This window comes from Cornus florida, unplaced genomic scaffold (genome assembly GCF_030987335.1).
Source record: "Cornus florida cultivar Cherokee Brave unplaced genomic scaffold, ASM3098733v1 CherokeeBrave_3.0.0_Hap2_Chr04, whole genome shotgun sequence".
Lineage (NCBI taxonomy): Eukaryota > Viridiplantae > Streptophyta > Magnoliopsida > Cornales > Cornaceae > Cornus > Cornus florida.
The window spans coordinates 37957403-37973379 of record NW_026775574.1 but is presented as its reverse complement, the minus strand read 5'-3'; the positions used below and the strand labels follow the sequence as shown (position 1 = coordinate 37973379).

At 33.2% G+C, this 15977-nt stretch overlaps 1 protein-coding gene across 2 annotated transcripts; it reads right to left on the bottom strand.

The window, feature by feature from the left end:
• Nucleotides 1-1022: 1022 nt before the first annotated feature.
• Nucleotides 1023-11508, bottom strand: LOC132303159 (uncharacterized). 2 transcript variants are annotated; one of them, XM_059800305.1, is made up of 2 exons: nt 11294-11508; nt 1023-1751 (listed from the first exon to the last, which is right to left on the bottom strand). In XM_059800305.1, exons 1-2 carry the CDS (start codon nt 11441-11443, stop codon nt 1119-1121), a joined length of 783 nt encoding a protein of 260 aa, XP_059656288.1. In that variant the 5' UTR covers nt 11444-11508; the 3' UTR covers nt 1023-1118. The 2 variants fall into 2 exon arrangements, with proteins under 2 accessions (XP_059656288.1, XP_059656287.1); XM_059800304.1 differs by lacking the exon at nt 11294-11508 and adding an exon at nt 10828-11251.
• Between the last annotated feature and the right edge of the window lie 4469 nt (nt 11509-15977).

The window sequence follows — 15977 nt, the reverse complement described above, 5'->3', positions numbered from 1 at the left end:
TAAGTAGAGGATAAAAGTCATAAGAGTCGATGGCATTTCTCACTCACATAAAAATGTCGAATTTGTTCCACTTTCGAACATTTTATCATTTTTCTTACTTCAAATACGGGCAATAATTCAGTCATACCAGTATAAATAATTATTTAAGTAACAGCTGAGCACGAAAGAAAAGAAAAGAAAAGAGACGGCACTCCCGGATAAGTCCAATTTTGTCTACTTGCACAGCATCATACATGTGAGCTGAATTAGTTACTTGATTTTGTGGCTATGACTACCATCTCAACAGCGGCCCAATAATATCTCTACCTCAAGTGGATGAGCGGGTTTGAGTTTTTAAAGAGTAAAATAGTAGGCGTGTGAGTGGTATATATGATTTTCTTATCAATAATAAAAATAAATAATTTTTTTTTTTTTCAAAGTGGATGAGCGGGTTTGAGTTTTTAAAGAGTAAAATAGTAGGCGTGTGAGTGGTATATATGATTTTCTTATCAATAATAAAAATAAATAAATTTTTTTTTTTTCAGAAAAAAAAAAACACAAACAATGACCAAACTAAGTAGCATATAAAACAAGATTTAAAGGCGCAACACAGAGTAAGATATACACGGTTTTTTATGCACAACGATAATTGTTTGACTCTCCCGTTCTCTAGCTAACATTTTCCTCTCTCTCTCTCTCTCTCTCTCTCTCTCAATGATTAGTGATCCCATCCTAAAACAATCTAAAAAGGAACCATAATCCAGATCATCCATCATCTGACAATGAAATATAGACATTAGTAAGTGGCTTAATTGGTAGAACATCCGGTTCCAGTTGATAGAACATCCAACTCGTTTGAGTGTGTACCCATGTTTGAGTTTCTCCTCCTCGGATTGCGAATATATATATATATAAATCATCTGACAAGGAGATTGAGTTACTTTCATAATATTTAAAGGCAAAATTTTAATGCAGCAGCCATTAAAGTATAACAAACAAGCCTAAATCCAAGGAATATTTACCAATAGACTAAAAAGACAATGTGACATAAAAGAAGGCAACACCACTTACAATTACCATTAAGAAAACAATTATAATCAAGTTTTACAACCACTCAACACCTTAGATGACCAATAAATTCAGTTCTTAACTGTTCCAGCAAGCATAAATGCCTTGTAGATGACAGACCTGACCAATTCAGACCCACCCCAAGCACTCTCAAACTCTTTAACCACTGCTTCTGGCAACAAATCCACGCCTCTTTCCTTAGCTGTAGGAACAGCTGACCACGACCTCAACATCCCCAAAAACCCATGAAATGACAGTTCTTTTGGTATATCCAGTGGCAGCGGTTTCCCCTCGGAACCCAAGCCTATGCTCTCGAAAGGAAATGCAAGCGTTCGGTAGCCATCGAATACGTGCTGAATGCTGGGGTTCCAGAAGGGAATGGTAGTGTCATGGAAGCGCTTCATTACAGGATCAAATGTCGGGCTGACTTCAATGTCATTGTAGCACCAAACAGCTAGTGCGCCCCCTGGCTGCCGTAGGAGGCGAGTAACAATGGAGTAGAATCTTGGGAGGTCAAACCAGTGCACTGCTTGGGCCACTGTTACCAAATCAACCGAGTTCTCACCCCCGATCATGCTCACTAGTTCGTCATCAGACATGGATAACGATGTGTGTAGGTATCGAACTCGAGGATGTGGCATACCACATTTTAATTGGGCTTCACTCACATCAGTAGCAATCACTTGCTCATAGTGCTTGGCAACCTGGTAATAGAACACACGGCATATAATTATAATGGTACTCATCAATCATCATCATCATTGAAATGTTATTTTTGCTCATATTTACTTGCTAAAGACTAAACATTTTGCAAAGTTGTCAATCAACTGGTGGTTTAAAATTTTATTTATTTTACAAAGAAAAAAAGAATATTATTTTATTTTAGTAGAGAAGGTAAGATAAGCAATCATTTCTGGTGATTTACCAGGAGGAAACAAGGATAATCACTAACCTATTTTTCTCTCTCCATTACTTCTCACCATGGGAGAAGGAAAAATAAATAAATAAATACATAAATAAGAGGACTAGGAGGTCCTATTTTCCACCCATTTCTCCTTCTTGTTCTCTAAAAAAACGAAAAAAAAAACTCCCAAACAAGAGATTATTACTCTCCCTCTCCACTTACCTTTCCTCGATCCTCCATTTTCTGCCCCCAAACAGTGTATGAGTTCAAGAAGAAAAAATAAAAAATAAGTACCATTACCCAGCAGCTAAAAGTGCAAAAAAAAATAATACAGTCAGTGAACTAACATTTTTTCCATTTTTCTAAAATAATCTTTCTCCGACAATAAGCATGAAATCTTATTTTAACAAAAAAAAAAAAAAAAAAAGGTCGATGTAAATTGAAATTGGAAATCACATGAACTTGAAAATTAGCTTATTTAACTACATAATCAATTGCACATGACTCTTCTACCAAGAATGAGTTAAGTGGGGAAAAATAGACTTGTAGAAACACCACTTAATTCCACTATACACATTCTCATAACACACGAAACATTATGTGAAATTTGCAGAAAAAATTCCATACCTGTATTGAAAATGAGCAAAGTACATTTGTTTTAACACGGATAAATATATCAAATATTCCATAGACTTTCCTGAATATGTTTCCATGCTTGAAAACATCCAAATTAAACTAAGAGGGTGCATGTAAATTAGATACTCAATCAAGAATTCAATTTAAAATGCAAAATCTCAGTGATAAATATATATAGGCATATATATATATTCTAGAAGTCTATTTGACACTAAAATTGCATCTGGGATTTCAGGTATAGCTCCTCATGTTGGTTCTTCCAACATTAAGATGCATGGAGATGATCCTTGCTTTGCTGAAAAGAAGGGGATAAGTGAAGCATATCATTTCCGAAAACTGTCTGTCGAAAAATTTCTCAAAACAGACTCTGTCTGTAAACTATTACACATAGTAGTTTCTCATATTTTTATCTGCAGCTAACAATGAAAGGATGAAAAAAAAAAAAAAAAAAACAGATGCCTTTTGATAATTTCCATTGTTTTCATATTTAAAATTTCTGGTAGTTAAAACTAGTTTTTGATTCACCCTAATCAATACTGAATATGTATCCAGGACTACAAGTTCTCATTAGAGTTCGGTAATTTTGAGCATATATGATCTTTTACCCCACACACATATATATAACGTTTCAAAAGCATTTATTATCTTCTGGAAGAAAAAATGCCTCGTCTTCAGTCTCAGTAGCAATATAGTTTTTCAAAGTTACCATCGAAATAATCAGGGGCCGACCCAGAAAATTGAACTCTTTTTTTTTTTTTTTTTTTTGGGGGGGGGGGGACTATATGTATAAAATACCCAAAAAAAATAATAATAATAAATAATAAAAATTATTTATGGTCCTATGCACTATGTTTTCTAAAATAAGATTGCAATGTGATTATTGATACTTGATGGATTGGGTTGTACTTTCTAATTTGGTGGTATAATTGGGAGTATGGTTTTATACCATTGGATTGTAATTTTCCAACTTATTTGGTGTGATTTAATTCTAACCATTGATATCTAAGTTTCCATGATAGGAAGGGAGACTTAGATATGCTTGTTTGTAGAGAAGCCGTCCCCTCCTGTTGTTGTTATATATAAGGGTTTTAAAATCCTTATTCAGACCTATCGTATCGACAATTCTCAGAAAGGGGTAAAGAACTCTAATGTTTTGCAGGAACTCACAGAGGATTATATGGATATTCTAAAGGTATATATGCGTTAATTATCAATCAAGTACGAGTCTAAATTACTCTTTGATTAATTAAAGTATTCTTGATTTCTACATGGTTTAATTTGAAATAAAACCCAACAATTGGTATCAAAGCCAAGTTTAATTAGGATTTATATTGTAGAAATCAAGAAGAAAAAAAAAATGAATTACATATTTTTTATTGACAACAATATGATACTAATCGATTTAAGAATTGATTATGCTATCAATATTTAATACATGTAGATTCAGCGATTTAATTCACAGTTTTCATTATTCTGGTGTATACATTGATTGCAATGAACCTTATATTACTTGATGTATGATGAATATCTTAGAAGATAAAAGGAATAAAGGTTCTACCAATTAACAAAGCTTTTCACGTCCCAATTAACTATCTGTTGATGAGGTATATAATGAATATTTTACATATATAAAGTTAGAGCTTATGGATCAGCATGTCTTGAATTGTGTGCACTTATATTCATGTTTCTTAAAAGGTATTAAATTGCATACATACATATATATATATATTATATATATACTTGGATACGTTGGTTGGTATGACGTATATTATCAGGTTGTTTCTTTTGAAACCAAAGTTCTGATTTTGTCAGAATGATTATATATATATGAACAAACTATTGGATTTGAGGTTGAAATTTGATGAATATTTAATTACTATAACATTAATCCATGTTAACATGTACTGAACATAAAACTGCGTGCACAATATTTTTTAAAGTAATCCATGATAAAGTACAGCGACATTGAGAATTTTCTTGTGATCAAATTATAATGAGATTGAGAATCTTAATTTGTCTGCACTAAAATAGAATGATGTTTAATGGTTGATTTAGTGAGAATTATATATTGGTATATGTGAAGTTAAAAGTCTATCCATGTGTATATGAGTTAATGTGTGCATGAAAATAAAACTGTCAAGTTTTGTTTTTCTTCAAAACTAATCGAAAAGATTGGTTTTATATTGCTGAGTTTAATTAAAGGTTTAATTAGAAGTAAGATTGGCATGAAACTGTGACATTGTATATAGTTATCTCAGTGGACATGGCTGTTCAAGAACGCAAATTCTTATGTTTTGCTAATTACTTCTAAGGATTCAAGTTTAATTGTTTAATTTTAGGTTGAAAAATCTATGGGACTTGCGTGCCATAATCAAACAGTATTAACCTAATTGATTTAAGGATTCAAAGGCTTTAAAGTGTTACTAGATATATAATACATGCATCAAGTTTTCATTATTTTCTTTTAATTAAAATATATAAAGAATTGAGATTTTAAATCTTGATAGATATGCATGTTATTAATATATCGTTCACTGTAATTTCTTGATATATGTATGAGGAGGCTTGATTTTATTTGTGTTAGAGCCATTTGTGTTACAGTGAAATTAAATGTTCCATAATTTTGGGTTTGGCTTATGTGCACTAAATAAATAAATAAATATGAACATAAATAAAATGGAACATTTACAATTAAGGTCTTTCCTTGGGGTTTAGGAAGACCGGTAAAGTGATCATTTCAAAGGTGGTAGCCAAAGTGAGTGATGCCTGCCAAAAGGTGACACGCTCACAGAGGTTATTATTATTTTTTTTTTTTTAAATTTTTAAGGCATTGGTCTTATTGAGGTCTCATGTTACACTTACCTACATTAGAGCATTTGTTCTGCCAAAAGGTGATCAATGTCTTAGTGTGGGATAAGTGAGTAGAATATTTGAGAGTGATTGAATTATAACTAAATAACCCTCTTGCCAAAAGGTAGTGGAAGTATTTAGCAATAATTCAAGTATAATCAAATAGGTCTATGTGCGATTTTATCGCAGGTCTAGGAGTAAAGTAAAATCTAAAATTCTGCCAAAAGGTGTTTTTTAGATGGCATTTTATTTATTCCCGCAGGGTGGATAGTTTTGCACATAGTAAAACACTCTGAGAAATTCAGCTTAAAACCCCAAGCACGAATTAAAGTAATAATCCCTAAAGCTGTGACATATTATTTTATATGTTGTTTATGTGGTGTTATTCAATATAACATTTACTCATGTTACAAACGTTTCCGCAATTTAAAAACAGTTCATAGGGATTAAACCATTGAATGGTTAAAATTATATTGCCTAGAAGACAAGTTTTGATATTGTATTGGGTTTCTTGGACTACGAGTCTGTGCTTTTTGAGGAAGAAACCCATATGCCTAGTGCAGAGTCTTCTTAGGTAGAAAAGTTGTTGCATTTTTAGGTGGACTAAAGGTACTACGATGCCATTAGGTTAATTTATGCTTCTGTCGGTGATACTATTCAGGGTGGTATTCTAGTTTTGATACTGTCAAGGAGCTTCTTGATTTGATCAAGAAAGAATTAATAAGTATTAAGAAACAACTACAATACTATTATCTGACATGGATTATGTTAGTGAGATATGATGGCAATGGTTCAGTGAGGGAGTATATCTATAAGATGTGCAAGCTGGTTAATAATCTAAGGTAGTAGAGAATCATATTTGCTAATAATGAAGTTAATTAGTCCACATGGTGATTTATTCTCTGCTTAGGTTTTTTCAGCTTTTTAAGGTGAATTATAATTCACAAGAAGTTAAATGTGGCATTAACCAGCTGTTAGCATTTTGTGTTATTGAAGGGGAACGACTCAAGGGTGTTAAAACTGAGTCAGCTTATCTTGCGGTGATAGTAAGAATAGTTTCAAGAAGAAACTAGGCGACAAGAAAGTGTATAAGGCTAATAAAGAAAGGCAGAACAATACATGAAAAGACATTGATCATAGAATGATCAATGTTAGTTCTATAGAAATAATAGGGCATCAAAAGAAAAGGTTATTGTGGAAAAAAGAACAACAAAGCAGGAAAGAAAATTGTCATGTTAATTTTTTAGCCTAACTTGGTAAAAGTATAGGTATAAACATGGTGGATGGATTCGGGTGTGATCCTACTTGTTTCTTGTTTTCTATAGACTCGATACCTTTCAAATAAAATCGTGATTTGGTTAGAGATGATTCATCTATGCTATGCATAGGATATTGGGGAATGTCTCTTAAAAGAGACTTGAACGCTTGGTCAAGGATGAGATTATTGGGCCACAAATTTTATGCGTTGGTTGTGTCTAAGGACAGATGCTAGGAAACGCAATTTTGAGGCTAGTCGGTTATTGGGTCGTTTGAACTATATTTATACCAACATTTGTGGTTCATTTCTGATTGTAGCTTGTTTGCGGCAAAGGTATTTCTTTATTTTCATTGATGGGTTCTCAAGGTATGATTGTGTACTTAATCCACTTGAAGTCCGAAGCACTTGGTGTGTGTAAAATCTACTGGACTAAAGTTGAAAGTAGTTGGTATAAAGATTATGGTTTTAAGATCGGACTAAGGTGGTGAATTTAAATGGGAGAATGGTAAGGAGGGTGTAAATCGTAGTACTTTCAGTACATACTTAAGGAGCAGTGCATTGTGCCACAGTACACCCCTCCTAGTTTTCTTGAACAGAATAAAGTTGCAGAAAATAGAAAGTGTAGGAATGTCTTATAGAGACAGAGTTATATAATGCAGATATCAAGGAGCTTGATACTCACACTATCAATGATTATCTTATTGGGTGTCTTGATAGATTAAAGGATTGAAGATTTTTATTGCCCAGTATACCTATGGAGATTATTGATACATATCATATAAATTTGATGAGAATGGCGAATCCGTGGGAGTTTAGAATACTGTAGTTTCTTTTTTGCAGAGGAGCAACTTTCAGTATCTATTACATTTTATTTCAGACTTTATTCCACTTTCTTTAGTGATTTTATTTATAATTCCTATTTCACTTTTTCAGCTATTCCCACTCATTTAGTTATTTCTCATTTGCAGTCTTTTCTTTCAGTTTCCAATCTAGTTCTTAAGCATGTTTAACTTAGGAGATCTTCTAGAACATGGAATTATGCTGTAGTTGGTGATTTTGAGGTGTCTGATGGATATAAGACAAATTTGATGGCCAAGTGCTTAAGCAAAAGTTAAGTGTTGATTTCTTTTGAGATTTTTCTCCAGTTTCATTAAAGGCCTCTTTAAGAGTCATTATTTCATTATCACTCATTTATGGCTTAAGCAAGTTTTACAACAGTAGTATCCAAATTTTGATACAGTGGTTACTAATTGTAGATTCAAAGAGAATGTTATGGATAAATGCATGTACCTCAAGTTCAGTGGGAGTCATTTTTGGTCTTTCTTGTCCTATATGTTGATGATATTTTGCAAGATAGCAATGACATTCATGTGATACATGACATTAAGAATTTTAATTAAAGTTTTTGACATGAAGGACATGAAGCAAAGTCTGTCCATGGCATTAGGATCCATAAAGATCACGCTACTGGAATACTTGGACTTTCTCTAAAGGTTTATATTAATTAAGTATATGGAAACAATTTAAGGGTGACCAAGCGTAGTAAGCCCATTGACATAAAGTACATTTTCAAGCATGAAAAAGTTAAGGTTTAAGTACTATGATTGTTGCAAATCCTCTTACTAAAGTCTTCAGCCAAAGATAATAAAGTATTTAAAGAGCACGTGATTCGGATAGGTGTTCGAGAGTTATTATGTTATGATGTCTGGTATTTCTTTTGTATATGCTACATTGCAGTTAGTTTCTTTACGCTTTGTGGTGACAGTTATTTTTTCCTCCAGTTTACACCTTATGGTGATAGTTATTTACATCCAAAATAAAGTTATAATGTATCATTATTATTATCTTGATATATATGGTTTATGCACGTGCTATTCTGTTTGCCTGGGAGTGGTATTTCACTCATGAAGTTGTTTGGGTTAGATGTAAGATTGGCACCACATCGGTAAGTCCAAAATAATTATTAAAGGTTGTCTGAGAGTGATATTTCACTTATACGGTTGTTTGGGCTAGATATGAGATTGATACCATATCAGTAAATTCAAATATAAGATTTGTCTGGGAGTGATACTTCACTCATGAGGTTGTTTGGACTAAATGTGAGATTGACACTACATTGGTAAACCAAACATAAATATTAAAGTTTGCATGTGGGAGTATTACACACTCCATGAAGATAGCTTGGGCTAGATATGGGATTGGCGCCATATCGGTAAACCCTCACACAGAACAGAATGTTGGCGGTTTGCTGTAATATGTTCAAGTGACATACCGCGATGGTATGAAGCACGACGGATAGTGAGGTGTGCGTTTAGACCACATGCAGTTTGCACATCTCATGAAATACAGTAAAACCACTATATTTGCTTGAATCCTAGATGGAATCGGTTTTGAGATCATGGAACTGTTTAAACTAACATATTACTTGTCTACGCATTCATGATCCACTATTGAGGAAGTCTATGGAGAAGAGTGTTCTAAAGTATTAATCCATCAATTTCAAAAATTGTATTTTTATAAAACAAATTGAGTAGCCACTCGTCTTTTCTAAAGTGTGTTGCAATCCATAGTGCCATTTTTTTTTATAAAACTTGGAATGCATGGACCAAGTGGGAAATTGTTGGAAATTTATATATATATAAATAATAAAAATTATTTATGGTCCTATGCACTACATTTTCTAAAATAGGATTGCAATGTGATTATTGATACTTGATGGATTGGGTTGTACTTTCCAATTTGGTGGTCTAATTGGGAGTATGGTTTTATACCATTGGATTGTGGTTTTCCAACTTATTTGGTATAATTTAATTATAACCATTGATATCTAAGTTTCTATGATAGGAAGGGAGACTTAGATATGCTTCTTTGTAGAGAAGTTGTCCCCCTATATTGTTGTTATATATAAGGGTTTTAAAATCATTATTCAAACCTATCGTATCGACAATTCTCAGAAGGGGGTAAAGCGCTCTAATGTTTTGCAGGAACTCACAGAGGATTACATGGATATTCTAAAGGTATATATGCGTTAATCATCAATCAGGTACGAGTCTAAATTACTCTTTAATTAATTAAAGTATTCTTGATTTCTGCATGGTTTAATTTGAAATAAAACCCAACAAACAATTGCCCCCACTGGATTACGGGTAGGTTAAAACAACAACAACAACAACAACAGACAGAAGAAGAGCCTCACCATTGTCAAATTACGTAATGTTCCATGGAGAGAATTTAGAAAACAAACTCATGTCATATGGGCCATCAAAACCTCCAGACAGTCATACCATAGACCTATTACCCATATTGCAGTTTATGGGTAGAAAAATAGAGCTGTCTGATAGTATAATCCAACTGCTCGAACATTAATTGGAGATGAAAAAAATCATCATCATCCTTGCCTTAATCGCATATGAATGGAATCGGTTACATGACTTCTCTTTTTGCATCCTTTTCTGTTACAAACCATCTCTCCTATAATATTAGACTTTTTAAAATCATTTCTATATCGTTCTTTTACCTCCTACCTTCTATGCCAATTAGTATCCAACTTCTCACAGGCGCATCTATAGATCTTCTTTGAACATGTTTGTACCACCAAAGTCTATTTTCTCATATATTACTACTAATAGTAATAGGTGTCACTCACAATTTTTGCCATTAATAACTTTATTTTTTCTAGTCATTCCTAGCATTCACCTTACATCCTTTTTTCCGCAATATGAAGTTGTTGTCCATGTTTCTTTTTTAAAGCTCAACACTTCAAACCACATAAAATAGTTGGCCTATTCGATTATTATTTTTTTTTTTTCTTTTTAATAATGGTCACTTTGGCTGATCTTTTGGTTTTGAAGAGTGATTAATTATTATATTATCAATATCCAAATCTTTACTAAATTTACAATCCATATATTCAGTGTTAGTCTTAGTAATTCAAAAATATATATTCTAACGCGTTTCTCCACCATTCTAATTTCACTCTTAAATTTTTTCAAGTGTCCAATAACTCTGTCATTGGCAAACAACATGCACTTACAAAATGTCTACTTGTATGTTATCTAATTGCATATGAAAAAATAAACTAAATAAAAATCACATAACAGAATCACACTAATCATCAAACGCATCTGCTCACCAAATTCAGCAAACCCATCACTACCCTTTTGCCAACGCCTTTGTAGCCCATGTTTAAGTAATTTAGAGCGGTAATGAATAAAACCGTATTGTGGTTGTGGATGCAGGGCAAAAAAAAAAACACACACACGAAAGGATCTAGCGGGTGAGAACTTGGGCCCTGGTGCCCCATAAAGTTGTGGTGTGACACGGCTTGTGGGATATTCCGTGCACTCTAAGGAGGTGGATTAGTCGCACCCACTACCTCCTCTGTGAAACAAAATAATAATAAAAAAATAAAAAGAACAAACTTAAAATTGGGGGGCCGTGGTATGGTATGATCATAATTAAATGAGATGATTCAAAATCAAATAACTAATCAACACAAGGATTTGGGGAACAAATGGTAGGAGTAGGACCCATAAATTGATGCAAGAAATTATTGCTTCCAAGATAAAAACTATGATTTGACAGAGAGAAAGACTTACACCGAGAGCGGCTTGGCCGTTACCAGTACCGACATCCCAAGCAAGAGTGTGATGAATGGTCCGATTGGCCAACATTGAATACCATTCACTCGGATAATTTGGTCGACTATCCACATAGATCTCCGCTTGCTTATCGAACAATCCCGCCATTACTATCTGCTTCTCTCTCCTCTCTCTCTCTATAAAAGTTTAGAAGACCAGCCCTGCAGTTGCACAAAGTCTTTAAATTTCTATATAAGTATATATATATATATATATATGTCCGAGTTCGAATCGTGCACGAATTTTTTTTAACTCAAATGACATAGGGCCCAGTGTTTCCGTGATATATTATTTTATAGCCCACAGTATTTTTTTTAGAATGATTGTCCCACGTTAAGCTCACATGAAAAAAAAAAAAAAAAAACAAAACAAAACAAAATTTATACATAATTATTTGTGCTTAATGGTTGACAGATGCACTTCGATTTTTTTTTTTTTTTTTTTTCTTTTGCATTGAAGATGGTTCTTCTCGTTTCTTTTATGTTATGTTGGACTCAATGAAATTAGATTTCAATTTAAATCAGTGAAATTAGAAAAATTTTAATTATAACTTTTAACTAATTTTTTTTTATCTAATTTCACCAATTTTAATTTTAAAATTTTAATTCTATGCAACCAAGCAGATGTAAAGCACTTAATTTTTTTTTTATACCATATTGTTTATTGTTTTTAATAAAAACATCACATTCATAATCAAATATGCCCTCAAGACTTGCTAAAATTTTCCTTTGCTAATTGTCTGAAGACTCCAAACGTATTGTTTTTTCTTTCTGTTGGTAGTTGCTATTTTTTACTCCAGAGAAAAGAGAAGTGTGATTGCAGGGACTTTCGTGGTTAGAGTCCCCACATAAATTAATACAAAACGTAACGAGAACAGTTGCAAGCAAGCTATAAGAAATGACAAAAAAATTCAAAAAAAGAAAAAGAAAAGAAAAGTAGAGGACACGATGGGACTTTAAAATGAAATTGATTTCAAGGTTTGTAATTGTGGATGTTTGTTGAAAGTAAATTATATGAGCACTAAAAAACGCAGGGATAATTTCTGCATTCTTAAATAGGGAAAAATGCAAAAAGAATCCCTAAACTATTGAAGAATTAATAACTAATCCCCTGAACTACTAAAATTGCAACTAACCCTCTAAATCATGCATATTTGCTACAAATAGCTCCATTTGACACTGTTCCGGTCGGATCCGTCACTGTTCCGATCGGAGCGTACCGTTAAAGTGATCACATGACACTCACATGACATATACTATAATTTTAATGATCATAATACCCTCGTAGGCATGAAAAGACACTAATGCCCCTATTATATATTAAACCCAAAATCTTTTTGAAAACGCCAAACACAACCTTATATGTCTGTAATATGTATATATATATAAATTACTGTTATCTTCTGTTCAACCCTCTTGTCTCCAAGAACCAGTCTACGGGAAGGGCACCGACAAGTTCTCCACGACGGTGTGCTCGCTTTTGTAGCTCTCGCACAACCAAGCACAAACCAATCAATCATCTTCCAGAGCGTAGATCCTCTTTCCCAAGTGTTATCATACCTTCTTCCGCTTCTCGCTTTCTCCATCATTGACGTCATGGTCCTCTTCCGAGTGAATGACGGCTGATCACATCTTCTTTGCCCTCTCCATCGCTGCTGATCTCTCCTTCATGGTGGTCGTAGGCTTTTGAATTTTGCCGACATGGTGGCGATTGGAAGCGAGCGCAGGAGTGGTTGTTCAATATGCTCGATGAGTGAAATTCTGTTGGCTTTGCTTTGAGAAACTCTTCTGTAATTTCTATGGTTTTTGAAATCACAGCTTCTGAATTTTTTTTTTTTCCGCGATAAAATTTACCCTTATTTCAACATCATACGTCTTTGTTTTTCCCCAAATTTTTGTTTATAAATGAAAGATATCTTAATTCTGAACAAGACTAAAAATCCAAATGCTAATCTAGCCAAAATTATGGAATTTTCATTTCAATTACTGCAATTCCATGGGACACCTACCTTGGTCTTATATATGTGTGTGTGTGTGTGTGTGTGTGTACAAAATCCAAAGGAAAAGAAAAGGGAAAAGGGAAACCATTTACAAATCTTGGATTATATAAAAATTGGAAATTTTTAGGCAGAAGAGAAGCCATTAATGGCTGCATGACCAAATTGGCTTTTAGGTTCCAAAACCCACTTGACCAGCACAAATTTCTTCTTGATCCCAGATGAGCAATTAATCCTACGAGCTAACCGAGTAACACAAGAAAACAAACCAATCTCTTCCCCTCCACCACCAATTTTTGTTAAATTCTTGACCTCATCTCATACTCCTCTGCAACTAACATAGCAATACCTCACACTTTCAAAAACTGCTACTAGATTATTACTGCTGAAGATAAAGTTAGCTTTGTTGTATTGATTGGGTTATGAAATTTCCAAATGCCACATCATTAAGTTAAGGATATAACTCTCAAAACCACTTAGTATTAAGAAAGGGTAATTTTGTCTTTTATCATCTCCGACCAAGTCAACTGATGGAATGCAACAAATCAATAGTTTGGGAGTTATTGTAACAAATTAATAATTTAGGGGAATTTCTTGTAATTCAAAGGGATTTGTTGTAATATGTTAATAATTCAAGAGAGTTTATTACATTTTACCAATATGGTGTTATAAATATTGAGTATTTTAAAATAATAATATATATAACAATCATTATTGTTATCTTTATTTGAGAGATAAGCAAGTTTTGACTATTAAGTTTTTTTAGTAGTTGCCCACGTTCACATGATTAGGGCTCTCGCTGCTTATTGAGAATCTGTATGTAGTTGGGAATAATATCCCACGAAAAATCTGTTATTCCTTATATTGTATAAATAAACGATGTGGTTTTGCCTAACACACAGCAAATTTTTACTTATGTAATTACTCTTTTTATATAACCTATAAAAAATTTCATTTCTTAGAACACCACAACAAGCTTAAGTCTTACACAAACCAAACCAAATGCATGAAATAGGTCACAAGTTTTTGATGAAATTCCACAACCACAATGGAATGACCCGGTTATTTTCCTCCCTTTCCTTTTCTCAGATTTTCACGGATATTTTTTTGCCGTTGATATTTTCCTTTCTGAGTTCAGGTTCTCGTCACTTAGTGTCATCTTGAGTACTCGGGAATAGTTTCCGAGACTCTTTTCCTTAAATTGACGACTTCCTTTAAGAACCGAGTCATTTTCACATTTTCACTTTTGTGACACTATTCACTTTTCATCTTGTTCCCGTTTGTCACTTTGTTGGCACAACCTCACTTTTCGTGTTCGGATTTGATTCTGATTTTGCATGCATCCACAATATTTAAATTCTATGCTATGTGCATTTTTACTTTTGTAGAAAAACATGCTAGTTGTGTACTTTCTTCCTTAGGGGTGTGGATGCACACTCCTTTAGAATTTTCTTTCTTTTGGGGTCATTTGTGTAATTACTGTAAGTAATTATTTTTCGTCTTAGGGACCAATTTGCTATTTAATTTGGAAGATAATTTTAAAAAGGACCTTTTTGCAATTTTTGAAAAGTGTGACAAGTGTCACACTCTCATTGGTCCACTTGTTGACATTTGTGTAGGGAAACTTTGATGTTTTGGATGATGACATGTGGAGGGTGGAGATTCAACCACTTATTGACCTAGGATAGGTGCACTTGTTGGCTTGGATGGTTAACAAGTGTAGGCTTATGATTAAGCCTACAATGGATACTTGGATGAGTGACAAGTGTATGTTCCAAATTAAGTCTTACAATTATTTTTGGACTACTTTGGAATTATGTTATTAAAGAAGGATTTTTGTGCAATTGACCAAACTTATGTGTGTTGACCTTGGTGTAAGACCAAATAATGAGTGGAGAATTTCTATTTCCTCCACTCACATTCTTTCACACTTGATTTTATTATTTCCCTTTCTTGTAAAAAAAACCATAGCCTCTATGGATGGAGCTTGAAGTCTTAGGCCTTGACCTTGTTTTTTGAGAGTCTTCCATTGATTTCCAAGCTTAACCTTGGGAATACTTTTTGTTCCCTTCATCCTCCTCTTCATAACCCTTGAAGGGTTTGCCATTTTGTGTTGAGTTGCCTTGGATTTTAGAGAGACACTTCTTTAGTGAGGTAAGGGGTGTTATAATTTATTTTCTAAGTGGTTTTACTTACTTTTGTATAAAATATAAGTTGTATGCATGTCTTTTGTGAATTTGAGAAATTAATGATGTATCATAGTTTGCATATAACTCATTTTAGACTTAGTATATGGCATGGCTATGACTTGATTTTTGTTGTATATTAAATTGGGATGATTTAAATGAGTTTTCAAATCTAGAGATTTAATGAATTTAATTTGATTTAAATTCTAGTTAATTGTGTTTTACTTGTATTCCATTTTAGACTTGATATATGGTATGACCATGACTTAGTGCTTGTTATATATTAATTTGGGGTCATTTGGATAATTTTTGAAATCTAGAGATTTAATTAATTTAAATTAACTAAATTCTATTTGATGACATCTTGCTTATCTTGCACTTTTGACTTGATATGTAATGACCATGCTATGTTACTTAACATATATTAATTTGAGGTTATTTGGAATTGATTTAAAATCTA

Coding starts and splice junctions, on each gene's coding strand:
- LOC132303159 (XM_059800304.1), bottom strand. CDS start 10,998: ATGGGGCACCAGGGCCCAAGTTCTCACCCGCTAGATCCTTTCGTGTGT. Junction 1,752..10,827: donor TGATGGGTTTGCTGAATTTG/GTGAGCAGATGC, acceptor TTCTATTACCAG/GTTGCCAAGCACTATGAGCA.